Here is a 25168-nt window from a genome sequence, read left to right on the forward strand (position 1 = left end):
CTGTAACAAGGCTGGAAATCACTGTCATGCTGATTGAGTTCGAATAAAGACTGGAAGCTTCAAGGAGAGTGATGCTTGGAATCATTGTTCTTCCTCTGTCAATCATGTTACCTGCAAGGAAACACGTGCCATCATCATTGCTTTGCACAAAAAGTTCTTCACAGTCAAGGATATTGCTGCCAGTAAGATTGCCCTAATCAACCATTTATTTGATCATCACGAAATTCAAGGAGACGGTTCAATTGTTGTGAAGATGGCTTCAGGGCGCCAAGAAAGTCAGCAAGCGCCAGGACGTCTCCTAAAGTTGATTCAGTTGCGGATCGGGGCACACCACTACAGAGCTTGCTCAGAATGGCGAAGGCAGGTGTGAGTGCATCTTGACGCACAGTGAGGCAAAGACTTTTGGAGGATGGTCTGGTGTCAAGAAGGGCAGCAAAGAAGCCACTTCTCTCCAGGAAAAACATCAGGACGACTGATATTCTGCAAACGGTACAGGGATTGGACTGCTGAGGACTGGGTTAGTCACTTTCTCTGATGAATCCCTTTCTCGATTGTTTGGGGCATCTGGAAAAAAGCTTGTTCGGAGAAGACAAGGTGAGTGCTCCATCAGTCCTGTGTCATGCAACAGTAAAGCATCCTGAGCATTCATGTGTGGGGTTGCTTCTAGCAAGGGAGTGGGTCACTCACAATTTTGCCTAAGAACACAGCCATGAATAAGAATGGTAAACACATCTCCGGAGCAACTTCTCCAACCATCCAGGAACAGTTTGGTGACGAAAATGCCTTTTCCAGCATGATGGAGCACCTGCATAAGGCAAAAGTGATAACTAAGTGGCTCGGGGCAAAACATAGATATTTTGGGTCCATGGCAGGAAATTTACCCAGACTTAATCCTTTGAGAACTTGTGGTCAATCCTCAAGAGGCAGGTGGACAAACTAGTCAACACTCACACCTGTGTTAACGAAAGAATCACTGACATGTCAGCTGGTCCTTTTGTGGCAGGGCTGAAATGTAGTGGAAATGTTTTTTTGCCGATTCAGTTCATTTGCATGGCAAAGAGGGACTTTGCAATTAATTGCACTTCATCTGATCACTCTTCATAACATTCTGGAGTATATGCAAATTGCCATCATACAAACTGAGGCAGCAGACTGAGAAAAGTAATATTTGTGTCATTCTCAAAACTTTTGGCCACGACTGTACATTTATTCACTCTGTGATAGGGTTGGATCCTATATGCTACTTTTATTGTCCTGTAAATGGTTCAGTGCCTATCATTTAGGCTGTGGGTAGAACGGGGCATTAAGGAAATTACCTCTACTAATAAATTACTACTAGATTATAGTGATAAGGAAAACAGCATACAAATGTGGCTTGTGTATTAATTTGCCTATAACTAATCATAATTCCATTATTTTTACATAAAAATGAGAATACTTCAAAATGAGATCCCGCCATGGAAAAGACTGGGCAGACATAAAGTGTAAAGGAGGGGAAATAACTCACACCATGCAGCAGGACACCTTCAGCTGTGGGGTCTTTGTCATGCAGGTTTGATAGTTATATTTTCAATAATGAATGTTTAGCTGTTATGTGACAATTAGGTAAAAAACTATATTTAATTTTTTGGTGTAGATGGCCAAGGAAGTTGCACAGAACTTCCAACATCCCCTCCCAAATTGATATGGAACCTAAAAAAAACACATGGAGCAACTGCGAAAAGAAATGGCTGAGGATATGCTAAAAATGTCTGGTATGTAATTACATTTAATTCAAAGTAAATGTAAATTCTTTATTTTTTGTGTGGGACAGCCATATGTTCAGTTCATGCCTATGATTTCAGAGTTCAACAAAGCCAACAACTGCTTCATGTGTGCCACTGATAAAGAACCTGGATGTGGCCCAAAGACTGGGTTAGTAACTTTATTTAACATSTTTATAATCTTCTGACAACAGTGGCRGTATGTAAGACAATTTATGGCTAATATTTGATATTATTTATAACGTGTTACGCTTTATTTGGTTTTGATTGAATGTTTTGCATGCCAACTGAGGTTCCATGTGCTGTGCCTAGGAATGAAGACAAGAGTTCAGAGTAAAGAACACAAACTGGAAGTGCAGTCTTTGTTGTTGAAAATGTATGCTATACCCCATCCACACTGAAGAGGCTCTGAAATATACATCAACCAGGGATAAAGAGAACCAGGGATAAAGAGAAAGTTAACACTGAAATGTTTCATACTTAATTGAAGTTAAGTGTCTGTTGACATGTTGGAAAATATTAAAGGTATACAATTTCTTTAATTTGTCAATATTATATTTTTATTMATTGATYTACTTGCCACAATTACTGTGGTTACTTACATGTTCAGCATATGTATTGACCAGCAAACCACTGCAGTCTACCTCACTAGCTCACTCTCCATCCCTGCTTTGGACAATTAATAGCATGACTCTCGTACTTTGCCCTTTTCCTTTATGGTTGATATTAACGACGAAAGGAGATATCTGTCTCTCTCCTATTGTGTACCACTGTTAAATACTGTGGAAAAATAAAGAACAGGGAAAATAAATACTTAGAACTACCAATTATTGTAGATAAATATTAAAGAAAAGGGTAAACAACACTGGACCCCGTAATTGTCAAACTAATAATAATGAAAAATTCATATAAAACCACGTGAGATGAAAATTGACAAACTAAAGGGTGTGCAATGTGTAGGCCCACTCAGTGGACATTCGGAACCTTGTTTGAAGACACCAGGTCACATGACCAAGGAGCGATTGAAATTCTAAATTAAAAAAATTCATGTAAAACTATGTGAGATAAAAATGGACAAACTAAAGGGTGTGCAATATGTAGGCCCACTCAGTGGACATTCTGATCCTTGTTTGAAGTCACTAGGTCACACGACCTAGGAACTATTGAAACTTTACATTTGGAAAAATTCATGTAAAATCTTGTGATGAAAATTGACAAACTAAAGGGTGTGCAATATAGAAGAGTAGTCAGTGGACATTCTGAACCTTGTTTGAAGTAAGTATGTCACATGACCAAGGAGCTATTGAAATTTGAATGTAAAAAAGTTTGTACTTTGTTCACGCTCCCTAACTAATTCAACTAGGAATACAAAACACTGCTCACAATACCACATGTTTATTAGCTTTGGAAAGCAAATTAATGTCTAAATCGTGAAAATAAGACCTGTGCAATGTTGTGCGCAATTTTTCCAACACCATGACACTTATTTGGAGTCTATTGAGGTTTGAAAGCGATATACGTCGAATATCGAACTTGAAACTGTCTTTACCTCGGTGAATAAAGTCAATACAAATTCACCTCACTTTTTGAATAAAGTAACTGGATGTAAACATCACGTCATCATACAATTCACTGGCAACACTAAATATGAGGTTCAGAAGAGGTTCATAGATCGGAGATTCTCTCCTTTCAAGCATATTCCGCGTGATACCATAATGTGCAGTGCATGCGCGCACTTAAATTCTACAGCTCGTATAGCTTGACCGATCATTTTCAGGATAGGTTGACTGCAGTGAGGATTCACCACGTGCAATCAGCTATCGTATAGCAAGCCAGGAGGCAATACAGGTTGCATGCAATTCCATTTAGGACCTAACAGTTCAATGTGARTCCTTAAAATGAAATGCAGGCCTACTCACCTCCACCCCGGTATAGTTTTCGAAGAAAAATAGGACGAGGCTCTGGTAGATGTTATAGAGGTGGTCGTCCATCCTGCGATATAGTCTTGATGGTAAGACAGCGGTAAGCACACGACATGCACCCCATGACAGCACATAAGCCGGAGCTGTGCCTAGCATTACCACTGCAGGAAACCAGTACCGCAACGAGTATGTGTGCACAACCAGGGAGAGCAGCATTCTGTATTACTGCACACTTATARCTAGTTCAACTAGCTATAACTATAAGATATCTGCACGTTCACTTMTCGGTTGACTGTTTCCTGTTGAAAGTAAGCTAGGATGAGAAGTTGCAAATATAGCTTATACAACGGCCACATAGTAACACCACATGTCAACGTTATGCATATCGCAAACGACCTCGAATCTCCGATAGCTAGCTAACTTTACCTAGCTAAGCTAACTTACTTTGCGGCTAAACACTGCTCAACCGGCACATGACCCAAACGAATGGTTTCGTACAAAACCACGGTTAAAACAGCAGTGGTAAATCATTACTATATGCTTTRCATATAAATTCTCCTCAGTCAACAGTGAAGTTTTAGTTCAAAAACTACCTCTACCAAAGTCACACACACGCCTCCTCATGGACTCAATGGGGGAATCGCGTTCTCCTCGCCTCCTCRAAACCCATTGGAGGAGTAGGCCAGAGGGGCGGGACTTCTGGCTTTCTCATCCAATGGGGTTTGAGGAGCGAGGAAGCAATTGCGATTGGTCCGTGCTATCCGGGATCATTGGGACCCCTCTACCCCACTGAAGTTAACATTTTAAATTACATTTTAAATTAATATGGTAGGGGTTAAGGTAGGGACATCCCAATGATCCCGCATAGCACTGGCTATTGAAATTCTATCCATGTTTAATAATGATTCATGCTATCTGGGGTCATTGGGGCTTCTGTACCCTAAACTTAACCCGTACCTGGGTAACCCGTACTACGCTGCAGTATAGAACGACCAGTTGAAACACCGGAAGGGTTGTGGGACGCTGTCAGCATCGCTACWTCCCTTTAAATACGTAATTCATTGCTTAAAGCCACACCCACCAAACGGGAGCAAACGTACCTCAAACAACTTGTTCACACTGACAGGGTTTTGGGACACCAGAAGTACATTACACATGATCACACCGACAGCATCATTGCATTTTGGTACACTAGTACATTCAATTCCAATGGAATGCTGAGTTTGCCTTGCAGCATTGTGTTGCAGATGCAGTTGCAGTATGTTCTGTGGTGCATATGTTGGATTTGTCTTTCATCAAACTATGCATAGAAATGGTAGCAGAACGTGAATGTTGAACTTCTGTTGCAGGTATATCCAGATGATGCTGCATACTATTTTGCGCAATGACACTGTAGGTGTGATCAAGGTGTTTGCCTTCCAGCATTGAGTTGCAGAGGCAGGTGCAGTGCATTCTTTGTGGCACTTACCTTGTATTTATCAAACATATATATATATAAATGTATGCTGTAGACAGCTTGCTGTTGCGTACCAATTTGCGCAATGATGCTGTAGGTGTGATCAAGGCGAAAGTCTGTTCAAGAAAGTACAAGAACGTTTTGGGGAAACTTGTCATACAGTCCAAACCCGTTCCGCAAAGTAGCAAACTGAACGCACCTCTAGTGTCATGTCAGATGGCGTCACTCCTATGCTACGCTCGTCCCTCATCATCATCATGCACTACTCGAAACTAGGAAACTCAGAAAATGTCCGACTTGCTAACTGGTTGAAAGTGGCAGTGGCACCTGTATAACTACAATCATTTGGCAAGTCGGAAATGTCAGTTTCCTAGTTCCAACTACCACATAAATGCGGAATCAGTGTAGACTGCGGTCACGCTATCTGACTGAAGACAATGACCCTAAACCCTACCCTTAMGCCTCGATCACACCTACAGTGTTTGCGCAAAATGGTACGCAGCATCATCTGGATATGTGTGCAACAAAAGTCCAACATTCACCTTCTGCTACCATTTCTGTCAAGCTGCCGATTTATACAATTTGATGCATACTTCGATAAAATCCAACATATGCACCACACAGAACGCACTGCAGCTGCCTCTGCAATGCAATGCTGCAAGGTAAACGGAACGGAGCATTCCATTGGAAATGAATGTACTTCTGGTGTACCAGAATGCAATGACACTGTTGGTGTGATGGAGGCTGGAGGCGTAAGCCATTGGCCAACATTGTGCAAGCTGATTGGTTTAAAGAAGAGTTCTGAGACTGGGGGGTTGCTAAGGGTGGATGACAGTTGCTAATGTGCTGGTGTCAGGGACAAGTCTAAACGGGATACTTGGGACATCCCATCTCTGACATCACCCCCATTTAAGTTGACATTTAAAACGTTATAAAGGTTCCAATGCAATCATTTTTTWAAATCTCAATTTCAAATAATTTCTGGGTAACAATTAAGTACCTTACTATGATTGTTTTCAATTAAAAATGGTAAATAAAATAGCTTCTTAGCAATAATTTTGCAAGATGTCTGGGAGGGGTCTGAGTGGGGAGGAGAAAATGGAAAATTATGTTATTGGCCGAGAGGTTTGGAACTGYTATTTGTAACTAATTCCCCAGGCAGGCAAAAACTCTACCCACCAAAACAGGCTGACATTTCAGGCTGTCTTTTCAAACAACTCTTACAYGAAAAGGGCATTATAATTTTCACAATATTATTCTAACCTCACTGTGAAAAAAAGAAAAAGGGAAATCACATTTTTTGGCTGCACTGGGCCTTTAAGGTTAGGGTAAGGATGTCCCAAGGACCCAGCATTGAACTAACCCTGGTGTCAGTGCCAGATGCCAGCAGCAGTAAAGCAAGATCTGCCGAAAACTAAGGCTGAGTTTTAAAGTTATTTAGATAGTAGTGTGTGTCTGATGAAACCTGACAAGTGTGTGACCTGTGCTATCCAGTATAACTTAACAGTAAATTACTGAGTGAATTGTTAAATAGACACTGTATAAGCACTAGCCTAGTCCCAGATCAGTTTGTCGTATAACCAGCTATCTTTGATGCATAGTAAACTCCTATGACATTAAAGCACTGCTTTGACAATAGACTCATCTTTGAATTGGAACTGTGATGAGTGGATGGACTGACATGACTAGTTTTGTGACAAATAATCACAAATAGAGATGTCCTTATACTTCAGTCTATATCAAACAAAAACCTGCAAAGTTATGCTGCGATGAACATTCTGACAAGGTAAACGTTTTATTAAATAGAATGCAATAACAGTAGAAAGTCAATTCACATTCAAGGGGGAAAAAAGCCAAAACGATTTCCATGTGTGTTCTCTCCATGTTTGAGTCCAACTTCATATTACCCGGACTTCCATTCCAAGTCATACTTCTCATATGGAAGTTGCTTGAGATGTGTGATACAATCTAGAAGAAAAAGGAAGTCAATGAATGCCATTGTTAAAGAAACATAATGAGACAGAGGGTAAAAACTTCAATTTACATAAATATTCTAAGCTAAAGCCAAATGTAACACCACACAATCCAAAAACAAATCACAACATTTAGTAACATAATACAAATATTCATGAACATTTGGGGTAGGTGCAACATGAGAAACTGAAAATGTCAAGGGTTTGAGTGAGAGTTGTCTCCAAGTGGCTATACAGCTATTCAAAGTGTACACAGTTCCTAAGTAATTTCAATGCACTTTTATAACTCAAGGAAAGAGCCTTCAACTATTATTAGATGCTTTCTGGAGCTCTCCTAGCTGTTCCATTGAGGAACTGAATGAGCACAGTTTTTTGTTTGGAATGCAGCCATGCACCCCACCTTCACGCAATTACTGTTGTTACGCAATYCAAAACCAGCCCATCACAAATCRCAATCTGSGTCAGATGGGCATCATTTGAAAGCGTATTCTATTGCCAACATGACTAGTGAAGTTATAAAATACGACCTTGCAGTGTTAGGCTTCCCAAGGTACTTCAGAGAACAATACAATTTTGGTGCATATGGAATGTCATGAGTGCATTCAGGTGAGTCTTCCATGGCCATTTTCTTCACAACACAGAGAACATAGGCCCATTTTGTTCAGAATAACCTGGGGTATGACGCAATGTCATTCTTGTAACTGTAAAGCATCATTACGATCATACATTTCGATGCTGTAAATGACATGAGTTGGAAATGTGAAGTGCACATTTGGACTCATGGGTGTGTGGTTTGCTTGTGTGACAAAGACATATTTATAATTTTCGACTTCTCATCTTTCTGAACACATCGAGTGCTCTTGATTTACAGCACTCCCCTTACTGAGACAACACTACAATGTGCAAATGTAACCCAATTTGCGGGAAGGATGGGGGCATCTTGTTGCGGGTGATGCTCCGGCCTAKAACTTGAACTCCCATACATCGCAGTAAAGCGGTGACCCAGAGCCTGACAGCCACTGTGTTCCAATTTAAGTGCTTATCAGTGAYGTAATCTACATTTTTCAACCTGTATATGGGATGGAGAGTAAAAGGGCTACACATGAATTAACACTGGGCTGACATCTTACCCAGCACCCACTGCTCGGAGAGAATCCTGCTCCCTTCTGGTCTCTTGCCGTTGTACTCCCCTATGCAGAGGCCTGTCTGCCGGACCGTTTTGCAGACTGTGCCCCCACACAGCTGGATGAGCTCCACCAGGCTGTGGGTGGGGGGCTGGGTGTTCCGGGAGACAAACATTGCAGGCTGACCCAGGAAGAGGTCCTGCTGGTGCTCCCCTGCAGACAGGTGCTGCTGCAGACGGCAGATCTGGGAGGAGAGACATGGTATGGTCTTAGATGGGATGTATTTTCAGGAAGAGTGGAGTTGTTTGCAGCGGTGTTTTAAAAGAGCTCATCTTAATATAGCTAAATGAGTAGTTATTCAGAAATGTACATTTTGTATATGTATTGTGCGTTTGCCTGACCATTAGTTGTCACAACTCAAGTGTGTTGCAGTGTTCTCTTTTCACAAGGAGAGGGCAGAAAAACACCTTGAATTTGTAAATACATTGAACAAAAATATAAACAACACGTAAAGTGTTGGTCCCATGTTTCATGARCTGAAATAAAAGAKCAGACATTTTCCATACCCACAAAAATCATATTTCTCTCAAATGTTGTGTACAATTTTGTTTACATCCCTTTTAGTGAGCATTTCCTCTTTTCCAAGATAATCCATCCACCTGACTGGTGTGGCATATCAAGAAGTTGATGAAACAATATGATCATTATACAGGGGCACCTTGTGCTGGGGGCCATAAAATGCCACTAAAAATGTGCAGTTTTGTCAACACAATGCCACAAATGTCTCAAGTTTTGACGGAGCGTGTAATTGGCATGGTGACTGCAGGAATATCCACCAGAGCTTTGCCAGATAATTTCATGTTAATTTCTCRACCATTAGCTGCCTCCAACGTTGTTTTAGAGAATTCAGCATTATGTCCAACCAGCTTCACAACCACAGACCAGGTGTATGGCATTGCGTGGGTGAGCGGTTTACTGATTTCAACGTTGTGAACAGAGTGCCCCATGGTGGCGGTGGGGTTATGGTGTGTGCAGGCACAAGTTACAGACAACAAACACAATGGCATTTTATCGATAGCAATTTGAATGCACAGAGATACCGTGACGAGAACCTGTGGCCCATGGTGAGGCCCATATTTTAAAAAGTATCTGTAATCAACAGTTGCATATCTGTATTCCCATTCATGTGAAATCCATAGATTAGCGCCTAATGAATTTATTTCAATTGACTGATTTCCTTATATGAACTGTAACTCAGTAAAATCTTTGAAATTGTTGCATGTTAAGATTATATTTTAGCCACATTTCATACAAACAGAGTTGCTGTTGTCATTATCTGTACAATCAAATGCCCTCCAAAAAGCTTAACCGAATCTGACTCCAAATCACACACCATCTACCATTTCCCCACTTGAAGAACAATCTACTAACTTGGTATCTTGACAAGTGCAGAATTGAAATAAAATGTGTGTGAAATACAACACAATATGAAAGGGATTTGAGGTTCGAATTATAAATAAATGTGTCTGCCAGAGTGAACCATAACAACCCTTAGCAGTATAACATTCACTACCGGTCAAAAGTTTTAGAACATTTTTAGATCACACTCATTCAAGGGTTTTTCTTAATTTGTACTATTTTCTACATTGTAGAATTATAGTGAAGACATCAAAACTATTAAAATAACACATATGGAATCATGTAGTAACCAAAAAAAGTGTTCAACAAATCAAAATATATTTTATATTTGAGATTCTTCAAAGTAGCCACGCTTTGCACACTCTTGGCATTCTCTCAACCAGCTTCATGAGGTAGTCACCTGGAATGCATTTCAATTAACAGGTGTGCCTTGTTAAAAGTTAATTTGTGAAATTTCTTTCCTTCTTTACGTGTTTGAGCGAATCAGTTGTGTTGTGACAAGGTGGGGGGTATACAGAATATAGCCCTATTTGGTAAAAGACCAAGTCCGTATTATGGCAAGAACAGCTCAAATAAGCAAAGAGAAATGACAGTCCATTACTTTAAGACATGAAGGTCAGTCAACACGGACAATTTCAAGAACTGAACGTTTCTTCAAGTGCAGTCGCAAAAACTATCAAGCGCTATGATGAAACTGGCTCTCATGAGGACCGCCAAAGGAATGGAAGACCCAGAGTTACCTCTGCTGCAGAGGATAAGTTCATTAGAGTTACCAGCCTCAGAAATTGCAACCCAAATAAATTCTTCAGAGTTCAAGTAACAGACACATCTCAAATTCAACTGTTCAGAGGAGACTGTGTGAATCAGGCCATCATGGTCGAATTGTTGCAAATAAACCACTACTAAARGACACCAATAATAAGAAGAGACTTGCTTGGGCCAAGAAACAGAGTCAATGGACATTASACCGATGGAAATTTGTCCTTTGGTCTGGAGTCCAAATTTGAGATTTTTGGTTCCAACCGCCGTGTCTTTGTGAGATACGGTGTGGGTGAACGGATGATCTCTGCATATGTATTTCCCACAGTAAAGCATGGAGGAGGTGGTGTTATGGTTTGGGGGTGCTTTGCTGGTGACACTGTCTGTGATTTATTTAGAATTCAAGGCACACTTAACCAGCATRGCTACAACAGCATTCTGCAGCGATATGCCATCCCATCTGGTTTGGGCTTAGTGGGACTATCATTTGTTTTTCAACAGGACAATGACCCAAAACACACCTCCAGGCTGTGTAAGGGCTATTTTACCAAGAAGGAGAGTGATGGAGTACTGCAYCAGATGACCTGGCCTCCACAATCCCCCAACCTCAACCAAATTGAGATGGTTTGGGATGAGTCGGATCGCAGAGAGAAGGAAAAGCAGCCAACAAGTGCTCAGCATATGTGGGAATTCTTTTAAGACGGTTTGGAAAAGCATTCCAGGTGAATCTGGTTGAGAGAATGCCAGGAGTGTGCAAAGCTGTCAAGGCAAAGGGTGGCTATTTAAAGAATCTCAAATATAAAATATATTTTGATTTGTTTAACACTTTTTTGGTTATTACATGATTCCATATGTGTTATTTCATAGTTTTGATGTCTTCACTATTATTCTACGATGTAGAAAATAGTAAAAATTAAGAAAATCCTTGAATGGAGTAGGTGTTCTAAAACCTTTGACCRGTAGTGTATATATGTTATAACAGGAGTCATGATGAATGATTAYATGTAATTTTTGTAATCTGGGCCCATGCTTATTTACTTGTAATGATTGAAAATACAAAAGAAAAAAGAAAAAGCGAACCACATGGAAAGAACTCATTCCACTCATTTTGTTTACTGCTTTCCATTGTGTAATTTTGGCAATGGATTTAATGTCTTAGGTTCATAACGGTGCACATTTTGGAGGTTGGACAAGGGGTAGAGCATTGTACCTTATACTAAGCTTGATCTAAAGGTGATCCCCTACTCAGACCAGGTAGACAWTTACTTTTCACTTTGAGGATACATGTTGGTTACCTCGGACTCCAATCCACATCTCTGTGTGAGTAATACCCCTTTATCCACAGCCTCTAAGAGTGGACGATGGGAAGTAAGCCTTATTGTGCTGAGAAGCTAAGCGATAACAAAAGTCCTATGACATTGGCTGACACAGCTCATAGCTTGTAGTAATACAAAGATTCAATACAATGCCATCAATTTCAGTAACTTTCCCCAAATTCCCTGGTTTTCCAAAAATTCAGGTTGAAATTTTCCTTGAATCATACAGGAATAAGCACAAAACCCGGAATCCTCAAACCAMGTTTTCTAGAAAACCTGGGAATTTGGGRGGAAATTACTGGATTTTGCAACCCTAGTCCAGCATGGGTCGGTTGCAAGGCTGAAAGGGACAATCTGCTCCTTTTTGAATGAGTGCCAGAAAACAGGCTGTAAAGGATTTTGGTCCTCCTCTGTACATAGCAGCAGCCTTTTTATCACTATTTTATCAAGGGTTTGTCAAATGGTTCAGATGGAGAGTGAACTGAGCRTTGAAAGTACATTGTTCACTTCATGGGGCGTGATACTAGTGGTGGATTCATATTTAAGACATGAGGATTATCAGTGTCTTTAAATCAGGGAACACTGATTTGGACTGGGACAAGAAGTCAGCCCTGGCATTTTATTATTTGAACTGGCTAGCCAGCTAGCTAACAACGGACAAAAAGCATTGTTTAGAAAATTGCTTGTAGTTGCTTTGCTTGCTAGGCTGACATTTACTGAATTCATTTTAAACAGATTAGTGTTAAAATAGAGAACATATGCTATTTGGAGCACCGGGCCGCTGATGTCATGCAGAGGCTGCCGTTTTGTGTACTTTTTCATAATGACAAGTTTAATGTCAGACGACAATAGCACGTTCATGATATCGCTATGACAATTGTCTACAGACATATCAATAGACAGACTGTAAACAAGCCATTAGGCTATATTGCAAATTAGTGCTGGTCATATGTRTTCTCTGAATCAACACCTACCCTGAGTGTTTATTACTACAGGATTCCAGCCTAACATTTTCCCCTGGTGTCACTGGTGCCTCTAACYTTTACAGTTGGTGGCACTAGTGCATGATTTGGTGGGATCCAAGTTTTTCGAGTGGTGTAAAGTACTTAAGTAAAAAAACTTAAGTAGTTTTTTTGGGGTATCTGTACTTAAAAGAAAATAAATTTACTTTTTCACTCCATACATTTCCCTGACACTCAAAATTACTTACATTTACATTTTGACAGGAAAATGGTCGAATTCATACACTTAAGAGAACACCCCTGGCCATCCCTACTGCCTCTGATCTGGTGGACTCAAAYAAATGCTTTGTTTGTAAATTATGTCAGTGTTGGAGTGTGCCCCTGGCTATCCATCAATTAAAAAAAWTAAAAAAGTTAAAYGGTGCCATCTGGTTTGCTTAATATAAGGAATTTGAAATGATTTATACTTTTACTTTTGATACTGAAGTACATTTTAGCAATTCCATTTACTTTTGATACTTAAGTATATTTAAAACCAAATTATTTTCGACTTTCTTTAGTATTTTATTGGGTGACTAACTTGATTACATTTTCTATTAAGATCTTTACTTTTACTCAAGTATGACAATTGAGTACTTTTTCCACCAATTGCATTTTGAAATGTTATACGATCAGCATGCATCTCTCTGAAGCGCATGGGGCAGAGAGGACAGTGGTTCGCTCATCACAGCAGGATACCCCAGCGAAACAAGCACAGCGGCAGGGCAGACACTTTCATCAGAGAAATCATGAGGATAATGCACTTTACCGTTTGACCAAATCATGGTTTTAGCCGCCACAAAAATAGAAGTTTTGAGTGAGGTGATAACGTAGAATGTGCTCCTACGTTTATAGGCACGATTTCCATTTTTTACGATCAATGATCTTGGCAGTCTAACTGATGACGMGTCAGAGCAGGTATCTTTCCCGATGCTGCGTTTGACTATGAATGTGAGGTTGAGTAACCTCAGCTCAGCCTATCAGAAAACCGGGCTGGTCTATCTTGATAGGGGGGCTGGCCTTTGCCCACTAGTCAGGCAACGGTTCATTATAGAGTAGTATAACAGAAACATTTAGCAAAAAATCTAAACAAAAAACTATAGGCCCATGGGCCTCCGGCCATGTCACATTTTTCAAAAAAAATCTTATCTTATATACAGTGCATTCGGAAAGTATTCAGAGCCCTTGACTTTTTTCACATTGTTACGTTACAGCCTTATTCTAAAATTGATTAAAATATATTCCCCCCCACCTGATCAATCTACACACAATACCCTATAATGACAAAGCAAAAACTGTTTTTTAGACATTTTTGCAAATTTATATAAAAAAATATATCACATTTACATGAGTATTCAGACCTTTTACTCAGTACTTTATTGACGTTCCTTTGGCAGCGATTACAGCCTTGAGTCTTTTCGGGTATGATGCTACAAGCTCCCCACCTGTATGTGGGGAGTTTTTCTTCCCATTCTTCTCTGCAGATCCTATCAAGTTCTGTCAGGTTGGATGGGGAGCGTCGCTGCATAGCCATTTTCAGGTCTCCCAGATATGTTAGATCGTGTTCAAGTCCGGACTCTGGCTGAGCCATTCAAGAACATTCAGAGACTTGTCCCGAAGCCACTCCTGCTTGTCTTGGCTGTGTGCTTAGGGTCATTGTCCTGTTGGAAGGTGAACCATCACCCCAGTCAGAGTGCTCTGAAGCAGGTTTTCATCAAGGATCTCTATACTTTACTCCATTCATCTTTGTCTTGATCCAGACTATTTCCCAATCCCTGCCGCTGAAAAACATCCCCACAACATGATGCTGCCACCACGCTTCACCGTAGGAATGGTGCCAGGTTCCCTCCGGACGTGATGCTTCTCATTCAGGCAAAATAGTTCAGTCTTGGTTTCATAGACCAGAGAATCTTGTTTCATGGTCTGAGTCCTTTAGGTGCATTTTGGCAAAATCCAAGCGGGCTGTCATGTGCCTTATACTGAGGAGTGTCTTCTTTCTGGCACTCTACCATAAAAGGCCTGAATGGTGAGTGCTGCAGAGATGGTTGTCCTTCTGGAAGATTCTCCATCTCCACAGAGGAACTATGGAGCACTGTCAGTGACCATCAGGTTCTTGGTCACTCCCTGACCAAGGTCCTTCTCTCTTGATTGCTCAGTTTGGTTGGGAGGCCAGCTCTAGAAAGAGTGCTGTGGTCCAAACTTCTTCCATTTAAGAATGATGGAGGCCACTGTGTTCTTGGGGACCTTCAATGTTGCAGAAATGTTTTGGTTACCATTCCCCAGATCTGTGCCTCGACACAATCCTGTCTTGGGGCTCTACGGACAGTTTCTTCGACCCCATGGCTTGGTTTTTGCTCTTACATGCATTTGTCAACTGTGGGACGCTTTATAGACCCGGTTGTGCCTTTTCCAAATCATGTCCAATCAATTGAATTTACCACATGGACTCCAATCAATCTGTAAAAGCATCAAGGATGATCAATGGAAACAGAATGCACCAATTTCGAGTCTCATGGCGAAGGGTCTGAATAGTTATGTAAATAAGGTATTTCTGTTTTTTTTTTAATAAACTATCAATTCCTATAACGTTGTTTCAATATGGCTGCGGCCACATCTCTAAGCTTGTGCTAGGCTCTTGAAAACRTTTAATATTATGTTCAAAGCATTTTCATAACATCACATTCAACAAGGTTACCTAACATCGACATGTAAAACAATGTAGATTGATTTGAGCATTTCAGTGCCACTTAGGTCCAACCAAAATTTTACTTCCGCTTTATCCCACACACTTTATCCCAACCCCTTCCGAAAGATACAATATACAGGTTGGAGAGGATGGAGCAGTGGGCTGCCACACTGGGCGATTGTGGAGCAGTTTTGCATCTTTGAAAATAAGTTGTTTTAATGATCTTAAAATGTGTCCCAAGAACAAACTACTATTGAATTAACTAAACATATCCTCTACACCAGGTATTCCCAAACTGGGGTACGTGCAATGCTRTCGGGAGTACGCCAAATATAAATGTGATTCACATTTAAAAAACAAAAAGAAAATGGTTTTATTTTTATTCACATGTTCAAACAGTACATTCATATTTTCCAACGGGGCTATACATTTGGGARAGGTTTTTTYCTCGCCCGAGTAGCCTCGTTTCACTGCCAAAAATAAAATTAAACCATCTAAGCAACAACACAATGTCAAATACAGGTAGCCTAGTAAAATAATTTACCTCCAATCACATTAACCGTTACTCTCTCATGGGAATTCCACTAACGGTCCGTATTATAGCCAAACGTAGCTGCTGCTCATTCCGTTTGCTCGAAAATTGATAAATGGTTAACAAAAGAAAGGCCCGCATCCAAAGACGMATATACCAGCTCTACTGGTAGTACTGCTACTACCAACAGTACTRCACCTGTCGACGACACAAGCTGTTCCGCTTCCACGAGCACATCCAATGCTAGCATCAGTAATTCTACACTTGTTGTTAGCCCAGCTAGCATGGACACTGACAGTTGTGAAACTGATGCAGCCAAAGAGCTGCTGCCCCCTTACTCGGGAAAGCACCGAACAATAGACAGGGACGTTGGACCATCGAAAAGGTGCAAATATGATGAGAACTACATTGATTTGGGGTTCACTTAGATTGGGAGTAGTGCCTTTCCTCAGTTACAGTGCATTATATTTGCAAAASTACTATCTCATCACTCGATGAAACCGTCACTCTTGCATGGACATTTAGAAACAAAAACATGCCAATTTGAAAAATAAGCCACAGGAGTTTTTTGAGCGAGAATTAAGATGACTTTCGAGTAGTAAGACATGTATAAAAGCAACAGATACCATTAATAAGAAGGGGCTAGAAGCGTCTTATATGGTGAGCTACCGAGTGGCTAGCACAGGCAAGCCCCATACTATTGTGGAGGTTCTTAATTCTTCCTGCTGCAGCGGATATGGCTGGGACAATGCTGAGGGAAAAGGCCCCCCAAAAACTATACAGACAATGCCTTCATCAAACAACACTGTTTCACGACGCATCAGTGACATGGCAGGAGATGTTTTGAAACAATTACTTCTTTGCATACAAGCCAGTGGATTCTATGCATTACAGCTGGATGAGTCAACAGACGTGGCGGGCCTAGGACAGCTCCTGGTATATGYCCGTYATGTTTATGGGGGGTCAATTAAGGAAGACATCCTCTTCTGCAAACCAGTGGAAACCAGGACAACAGGAGAGGATATTTTTAAAGTATTGGACAGCTTTGTGACATCAAATGAACTTTGGTGGTCAAGATGTGTTGGTATCTGTACTGATGGCGCAAAAGCCATGACAGGGAGACATAGTGGAGTGGTAACGCGCGTGCAAGCAGTTGCTCCCAATGCCACTTGGGTACACTGCAGCATCCACAGAGGCGCTCTTGCTGCCAAGGGAATGCCTGACAGCTTGAAAGACGTTTTGGACACTACAGTGAAAATGGTTAACTTTGTTAAAGCAAGGCCGCTAACTCTCATGTACAGTGCTGTGAAAAAGTATTTGCCCCCTTCCTGATTTCTTATTTTTTTGCACGTCACACTTAAATGTTTCAGATCATTAAACAAATTTAAAATATTACACAAAGATAACGGCATTTTGTGTTTACTTGGGTTAAGTGATGATTTTATTTATTAACGGAAAAAAAGCTATTTGAACCTTCATGGCCCTATGTGACAAAGTAATTGCCCCCTAAACATAATAACTGGTTGTGCCACCCTCAGCAGCAACAACTGCAATCAAGCGTTTGCGATAACTGGCAATGAGTCTTTCACATCGCTGTGGAGGAATTTTGGCCCACTCTTCTTTGCAGAATTGTTTTAATTCAGCCACATTGGAGAGTTTTTCAAGCATGAACCGCCTTTTTAAGGTCACGCCACAGCATCTCAATCGGATTCAAGTCCGGACTTTGACTAGGCCACTCCAAACACTTCATTTTGTTTTTTAAGCCATTCAGAGGTGGACTTGCTGGTGTGTTTTGGATCATTGTCCTGCTGCAGAACCCAAGTGCGCTTCAGCTTGAGGTCACGAGCTGATGGCCGACATTCTCCTTCAGGAATATTTGGTAGAGAGCCGAATTCATGGTTCCATCAATCACAGCAAGTCGTCCAGGTCCTGAAGCAGCAAAGCAGCCCCAGACCATCACACTACCACCACCATAATATTACTTTTGGTATGATGTTCTTTTTCTGAAATGCTGTGTTACTTTTACGCAGAGTGTAAAGGACGCACACCTTCCAAACAGTTCAACTTTTGTCTCGTCAGTCCACAGAATATTTTCCCAAAAGTCTTGGGGATCATCAAGATGTTTTTTTGCCAAAAGTGAGACGAGCCTTTATGTTCTTTTTGGTCAGCAGTGGTTTTTCGACTGGAACTCTGCCATGGATGCATTTTTGCCCAGTCTCTTTCTTATGGTTGAGTCATGGACACTGACCTTAACTGAGGCAAGTGAGGCCTGCAGTTCTTTAGATGTTGTTGTGGGTTCTTTTGTGACCTCTTGGATGAGTCGTCGCTGTGYTCTTGGGGTAATTTTGGTAGGCCGGCCACTCCTGGGAAGGTTCACCACTGTTCCAAATWTTCTCCATTTGTGGATAATGGCTCTCACCGTGGTTCGCTGGAGTCCCAAAACGTTAGAAATGGCTTTGTAACCCTTTCCAGACTGATAGATGTACAATTACTTTGTTTCTCATCTGTTCCTGAATTTCTTTGGATCGCGGCATGATGTCTTGCTTTTTGAGATCTTTTGGCCTACTTCACCTTGTCAGACAGGTTGTATTTAAGGGATTTCTTGATTCAACAGGTCTGGCAGTAATCAGGCCTGGGTGTGGCTAGTGAAATTGAACTCAGCTTTCCAAAAAATGTGATTAACCACAGTAAATTCATGATTTAACAAGGGAGGGGCAATTACTTTATCACACAGGGCCATGAAGGTTCGGATAGGTTTTTTCCCTTAATAMRTACAATTATCACTTAAAAACTGCATTGTGTGTTTACTTGGGTTATTTTTGTGTAATATTAAAATTTGTTTGATGATCTGAAACATTTAAGTGTGACAAATGTGCAAAAAAATAAGAAATCAGGAAGGGGTCAAATACTTTTTCACAGCACTGTATTTTCTGCACTATGCAATGATATGGGCAGCGACCATGTAACGCTTTTACAACATACAGAATGCACTGGTTATCAAGGGGCAAATTATTGACACATTTTTTTAAATTGAAARATGAGCTTAAAGTTCTCTTTACTGACCATCATTTTCACTTGTCTGACCGCTTGCATGATGATGAGTTTCACACACGACTGGCCTATCTGGGTGATGTTTTTTTAAATCGCCTGAATGATCTGAATCTAGGATTACAGGGACTCTCCACAACTATATTCAATGTGTGGGACAAAATTGAGGCTATGATTTAAGAAGTTTGAGCTCTCCTGTGTCTGCATTAACAAGGACAACACACAGGTCTTTCCATCAAATGAACTCAAGCTTACGGACAATGTCAAATAGCGAAGCACCTGAGTGAGTTTGGTGCGCAATTACGCAGGTACTTTCCCGAAACGGATGACAAACAGCGAATTCATTATCCCTTTCATGCCCTGCCTCCTGTCCACTTACCAATATCTGAACAAGAGAGCCTCATTGAAATTGCAACAAGCGGTTCTGTGAAAGTTTTATTTAAATCAGAAGCCACTGCCAGATTTCTGGATTGGGCTGCGCTCAGAGTATCCTGCATTGACAAATCGCACTGTTAAGACACTGATGTGCTTTACAACCACGTACCTATGTGAGAGTGGATTCTCGGCCCTCACTAGCATGAAAACTAAATACAGGCACAGACTGTGTGTGGAAAATGATTTAAGACAGACTCTCTCCAATACAACCCAACATTTCAGAGTTATGTACATCCTTTCAAGCACACCCTTCTCATTAACCTGTGGTGATTTATTCAACATTTTCGATTAACAAATAAAGTGTTATATGTAAGATGGCTAAATAAAGATAAAAATGATTGAGTATATTATTATTTGTGCCCTGGTCCTATAAGAGCTCTTTGTCACWTCCCACGAGCCAGGTTGTGACAGAAACTCACACTCATTCTTATGTTTAATAAATGTATCGTATAATGTGTGTGTTAAAGGTCGACCGATTAATCGGAATGGCCGATTAATTAGGGCCGATTTCAAGTTTTCATAACAATCGGAAATCTGTATTTTTGGACACCTGTATTTTTTATTTTTTTTTACACCTTTATTTAACTAGGCAAGTCAGTTAACACATTCTTACTTTCAATGACGGCCTAGGAACGGTTGGTTAACTGCCTTGTTCAGGGGCAGAACGACAGATTTTTACCTTGTCAGCTCDGGGATTCAATCTTGCAACCTTACGGTTAACTAGTCCAACGCTCTAACCACCTGCTTTACATTGCACTTCATGAGGAGCCTGCCTGTTATGCGAATGCAGTAAGAAGCCAAGGTAAGTTGCTAGCTAGCATTAAACTTATCTTATAAAAATCAATCAATCATAAATCACTAGTTAACTACGCATGGTTGATGATATTACTAGTTTATCTAGTGTGTCCTGCGTTGCATATAATCAATGTGGTGCGCATTCGCGAAACAGGACTGTCATTGCTCCAACGTGTACCTAATCATAAACATCAATGCCTTTCTTAAAATCAATACACAAGTATATATTTTTTACCTGCATATTTAGCTAAAAGAAATCCAGGTTAGCAGGCAATATTAACCAGGTAAAATTGTGTCACTTCTCTTGCGTTCCTTGCATGCAGAGTCAGGGTATATGCAACAGTTTGGGCCTCCTGGCTCGTTGCGAACTAATTTGCCAGAATGTTACGTAATTATGACATAACATTGAAGGTTGTGCAATGTAACAAGAATATTTAGACTTATGGATGCCACCCGTTAGATAAAATAAAATACGAAGTCTATGATTTGATAGAGCAGTCTGACTGAGCGGTGGTAGGCAGCAGCAGGCATGTAAGCATTCATTCAAACACCACTTTCGTGCGTTTTGCCAGCAGCTCTTCGCAATGTTTCAAGCATTGAGCTGTTTATGACTTCAAGCCTATCAACTCCCGAGATTAGGCWGGTGTAACCGATGTGAAATGGCTAGCTAGTTAGCGGGGTGCGCGCTAATAGCGTTTCAAACGTCACTCGCWCTGAGACTTGGAGTAGTTGTTCCCCTTKYTCTGCATGGGTAACTCTGCTTTGAGGGTGGCTGTTGTCGATGTGTTCCTGGTTCGAGCCCAGGTAGGAGCGAGGAGAGGGACGGAAGCTATACTGTTACACTGGCAATACTAAAGTGCCTATAAGAACATCCAATAGTCAAAGGTATATGAAATTCAAACCGTATAGAGAGAAATAGTCCTATAATAACTACAACCTAAAACTTCTTGCCTGGGAATATTGAAGACTCATGTTAAAAGGAACCACCAGCTTTCATATGTTCTCATGTTCTGAGCAAGGAACTTAAACGTTAGCTGTCTTACATGGCACATATTGCACTTTTACTTTCTTCTCCAACACTTTGTTTTTGCATTATTTAAACCAAAAATTGAACATGTTTCATTATTTATTTGAGGCTAAATAGATTTTATTGATGTATTATATTAAGTTAAAATAAGTGTTCATTCAGTATTGTTGTAATTGTCATTATTACAAATAAAATAAAAAATATATAAAGAAATTGTCCGATTAATCGGTATTGGCTTTTCTTGGTCCTCCAATAAATCGGTATCGCTGTTGAAAAATCATAATAGGTCGACCTCTAGTGTGTGTGGCAGGCTTACAATGATGGCAAAAAAACAACATTTGAGAGTGCGCTGACCCTGGTGCTAGAGAGGGTACGCAGCTGGAGGTTGAATGTTTGAAGGGGTACGGGACTATAAAACATTTGGGAACCACTGCTCTACACTATACACCAGATGTAGCCTATTGTGTCTATAGAGCCTTGTAGCATCCACAAAGGAGCATGAAGCAGATTGGATTTTGAATGTCAATTCCGGCAAAAAAAAAGAAAAGGCTAGGTCATTGTGCGACACTTCCTTCCCCCTGATGCTCTTCCTCCCGACATGAAACGACTGACAGACAAACATCCACGCCCACACATCTAATGGTGTAGCGATTCAACCAGAACACCTGAATCATTCCGTGTTCTGTGTTTCTGGAATGAACAGCCTTCCTCTGTGGTCATCTGCCTAAAACGTGCCGCATTTCCTTCACATTCTATTACATCACTTCACTTCCTGTAGTTCAGCTTCTTGTGTGTGCTGGGAACTAAAGAGAGAGTGTGAGTAGAAGGCAAATGCAATGCGTTCATGGATCGCCTCAATAACGGAGGATGTTGGTTATTGTGTGGTAGGCCTATATGATGATGGTCAATGCATTGTAATAGGAACTGATGCTTAGAAATAGACAGAATATACCTAAAAGGGGACAAGACTAACAGACCTTTGGAATAATGTAAGACCTTTGGCTATGTTGATCATTTTCTCAAAGTACAAAACTGTCACTCAAAAGGCTTCCGCATTCTTCGGTTTGGCTAGGTGAAAGAGTGTGCTCGCATACCTTTGACCTTCACTTGAAAAATGAGAAAAAAAGTGTCAATTWTGAGATGCCATAGCCAGCATACACTACCTAAAAAGTCTGAATTAATAGATAACTCAAGAYATCKGTCATTMATTTTKATGTTTTTGCATAGGAGAGCTTAGGTCGCGCAATTTTACATCTATACTAAACAAAAATATAAACGCAACATGCAACAATTTCAACGGTTTTACTGAGTTACAATTCATAAAAGGAAATCAGTCAATTCAAATAAATTCWTTAGGCCCTAATCTATGGATTTCACATAACTGGGCAGGGGCGCAGCCATGGGTGGGCCCCAGGAGGGAAAAGGCTCACCCAGTGGGGAGCCAGGCCCAGCCAATCAGAATGTGTTTTTCTCCCACAAAAGGGCTTTATTACAGACAGAAATACTCTTCAGTTTCATCAGCTGTCCGGGTGGCTGGTCTCAGACGGTCCCACAGGTTAAGAAGCCAGATRTGGAGGTCCTGGGCTGGCACGKTCACACATGGTCTGTGGTTGTGAGGCCGGTTGGACATACTKCCAAATTCTCTAAAACGATGTTGGAGGAGGCTTATGGTAGAGAAATTAACATTCAATTCTCTGGCAACAGCTCTGGTGGACATTCCTGCAGTCAGCATACTAATTGCAGGCTCCCTCAAAACATAATGCCACAGATGTCAAGTTATGTGACAAAACTGCACATTTTAGATTGGCCTTTTATTGTCCCCAGCACAAGGTGSACCTGTGTAATGATTATGCTATTTAATCAGCTTCTTGATATGCCACACCTGTCCAGTGGATGGATTATCTTGGCAAAGGAGAAATGTTCACGAACAGGGATGTAACCAAATTTACGCACACAATTGGAGAGACATAAGCTTTTAGTGCGTATGGAACATTTCTGGGATCCTTTATTTCAACTTTTAAACATAAGATTAACACTTTACATGTTGCATTTATATTTTTGTTCAGTATATTTTGGATGTTTGGTGCAGTATTTCTGAAGTGAAAAATGTGCATGAAAATGAGTCTATMGTTGAATGATAAACACTTAATTGAAGAWTCCCTACTGTTGACCAATCACCAACGAAGTGGCGTAGACTTCGGSTTCCAAACTTCAGCTTCCCCCGAGAAAATATTACGTGCAAAAAAAAATCTGAAAAAAACCCTTGCTGAAGGCAAAAACGTTGTCGTAATATATGCAAAATGTTCCGTACTGTTTAGATGGGATGCATGCGGACACCTAAGAGAGACTCAAGCAGTTTCACTCAGAGGTGAAATATGTTCAGCTTTAGTGTTAAAGGAAATGAAGAATGAAGCCAGTGGAGCAATAGGAAGATGATCATGATTGAGAAACATCCCTGGGGTTTAAGACAAAACATCCTCCAAGCGGACTCACTTCCTGTACAGACCACCTCCATCGCACCGTGTGTGATATCAGCTGTTTGATATAGCTCACATCATTGGAATAGACAATGACTGAAAAACAACTTTACATCACAGGCTGGCTCATTATCTTGAAGATAATAAATGCAATACACTCTCCATAAATCTTATGTTTGATGTTAATTGTATAAACTGAGCGATAAGCAGCCTGATTAGTAGTTTTGACATTAAACTTATTTATGTCGGTTTTTACAAAAAGCCATAAACTAGGAATATACATTTTTTTGATATTCCTGTGTTTTATATACAATTCCACACCRAGTTTGTAATAACGGGAAATGTGAAAATTATGTCCTTTTAGTGCGAGGGCGGTTTGAAAAGACCACTTTAAATTTCTGCCTGTTTTGGTGGGATGTTTTGGCCCACCTGGTGACCTCACCAGGCAGTAAATTAGTTAATAGATKAATAAGAAAGAGTTCCAAACCTCTCTGCTAATAACAGCTAGTTTTCAGTTTCCCCTCCCAACTCTGACCACTCCCAGACAGTCCTAGCTAAATTCTTGCTTCAGAAATTGCYCTTCGCTAAGAAGCTATTGTTTCTTTTTGACCATTGTAATTGAAAACAATCACAGTAAGGTACTTAATTGTTACCCAGAAATTATTTGATATTGAGATAAAAACAGCTGCATTGGACCTTTAATGTGTGACCCTCACCTTGCACCGACCCAACTTGATCTCTCATCCATTTAAGCCAAAGGTTAATGTAAATTAGTTATGTTTGCCAAGTGTGTCAGTTGGACATCTAGATACACAGCAGACAAACCATTAACATTCCGGAGCTTGGTTGGCACCTTTGAAATTAAGCGTCTGCTTTCCTCAAGAGGCACAAGTCTCCTTGGAAGACAGTTTCCCGGCAAAATGTATTGCCTATACCCCCTCCCTAAGAATAAATAATTATCAAACCATGCTTGAACTCCTGAATAATCACAATATTTGATCAGTAAGGACAAAAAGGCTTTTTTTTTTTTTTTTTTAAATATAAATATGATTTGAACCTAGGTCTGGGCTCAAATGACTAGGCTATTTGGGGCCGTTTTTTCCTCATGCTACTCCATGATAGTCTGAGAAGGATTGAGACAGGATGCAGGGAACACAGCCGCCCTGACCTGAAACATCCTCTAAAATCAAAGGTGGGAAAATCGTGAGGGGAACGTGGTCTGGCGACAGCCAGGCACCACTGAAGATTGTAATCGAAAGTTAACTACAGCACAATAAGCTAATATTCAGGCTACATTACCTTAGCTTCAGACATGGCTACWGTGTAGTGTGATTCTGATGGTTCCCCAGCTGCTCGTCTACAGTTGCCAGGATCAGAGGATGGAAAAAATATACTTTAAAAAAAGGACTAGATGAAGAACCTTGACTACTTCATT

The 25168-nt window shown here is 40.6% G+C and overlaps 2 protein-coding genes across 5 annotated transcripts in view; both read right to left on the minus strand.

The window, feature by feature from the left end:
* The window catches only part of LOC111978165 (1-acyl-sn-glycerol-3-phosphate acyltransferase epsilon-like), a 59631-nt gene extending 55294 nt beyond the window's left edge, over positions 1-4337 (minus strand). Inside the window, exons 1-2 of one of the 3 annotated variants that reach the window (XM_070448604.1) lie at positions 4279-4337; positions 3683-3984 (exon numbers count right to left, since the gene is read on the minus strand). In XM_070448604.1, coding sequence (XP_070304705.1) covers positions 3683-3901 — 219 coding nt within the window. In that variant the 5' untranslated portion in view covers positions 3902-3984; positions 4279-4337. Of the gene's footprint in view, positions 1-3682 lie in introns of all 3 variants that reach the window. The other 2 variants (XM_024008067.2, XM_024008068.2) reach the window with 2 other exon arrangements.
* Positions 4338-6913: 2576 nt separating this feature from the next.
* Positions 6914-25168, minus strand: part of mcph1 (microcephalin 1) — a 47825-nt gene continuing 29570 nt past the window's right edge. For both annotated transcript variants that reach the window (XM_024008201.2, XM_024008200.2), the window contains exons 14-15: positions 8245-8482; positions 6914-7109 (exon numbers count right to left, since the gene is read on the minus strand). In XM_024008201.2, the coding sequence (XP_023863969.1) occupies positions 7045-7109; positions 8245-8482 (303 nt within the window). In that variant the 3' untranslated portion in view covers positions 6914-7044. The remainder of the gene's footprint in view (positions 7110-8244; positions 8483-25168) is intronic.

Source organism: Salvelinus sp. IW2-2015, linkage group LG18 (genome assembly GCF_002910315.2).
Source record: "Salvelinus sp. IW2-2015 linkage group LG18, ASM291031v2, whole genome shotgun sequence".
In the NCBI taxonomy this organism is placed as follows: Eukaryota; Metazoa; Chordata; class Actinopteri; order Salmoniformes; family Salmonidae; genus Salvelinus; species Salvelinus sp. IW2-2015.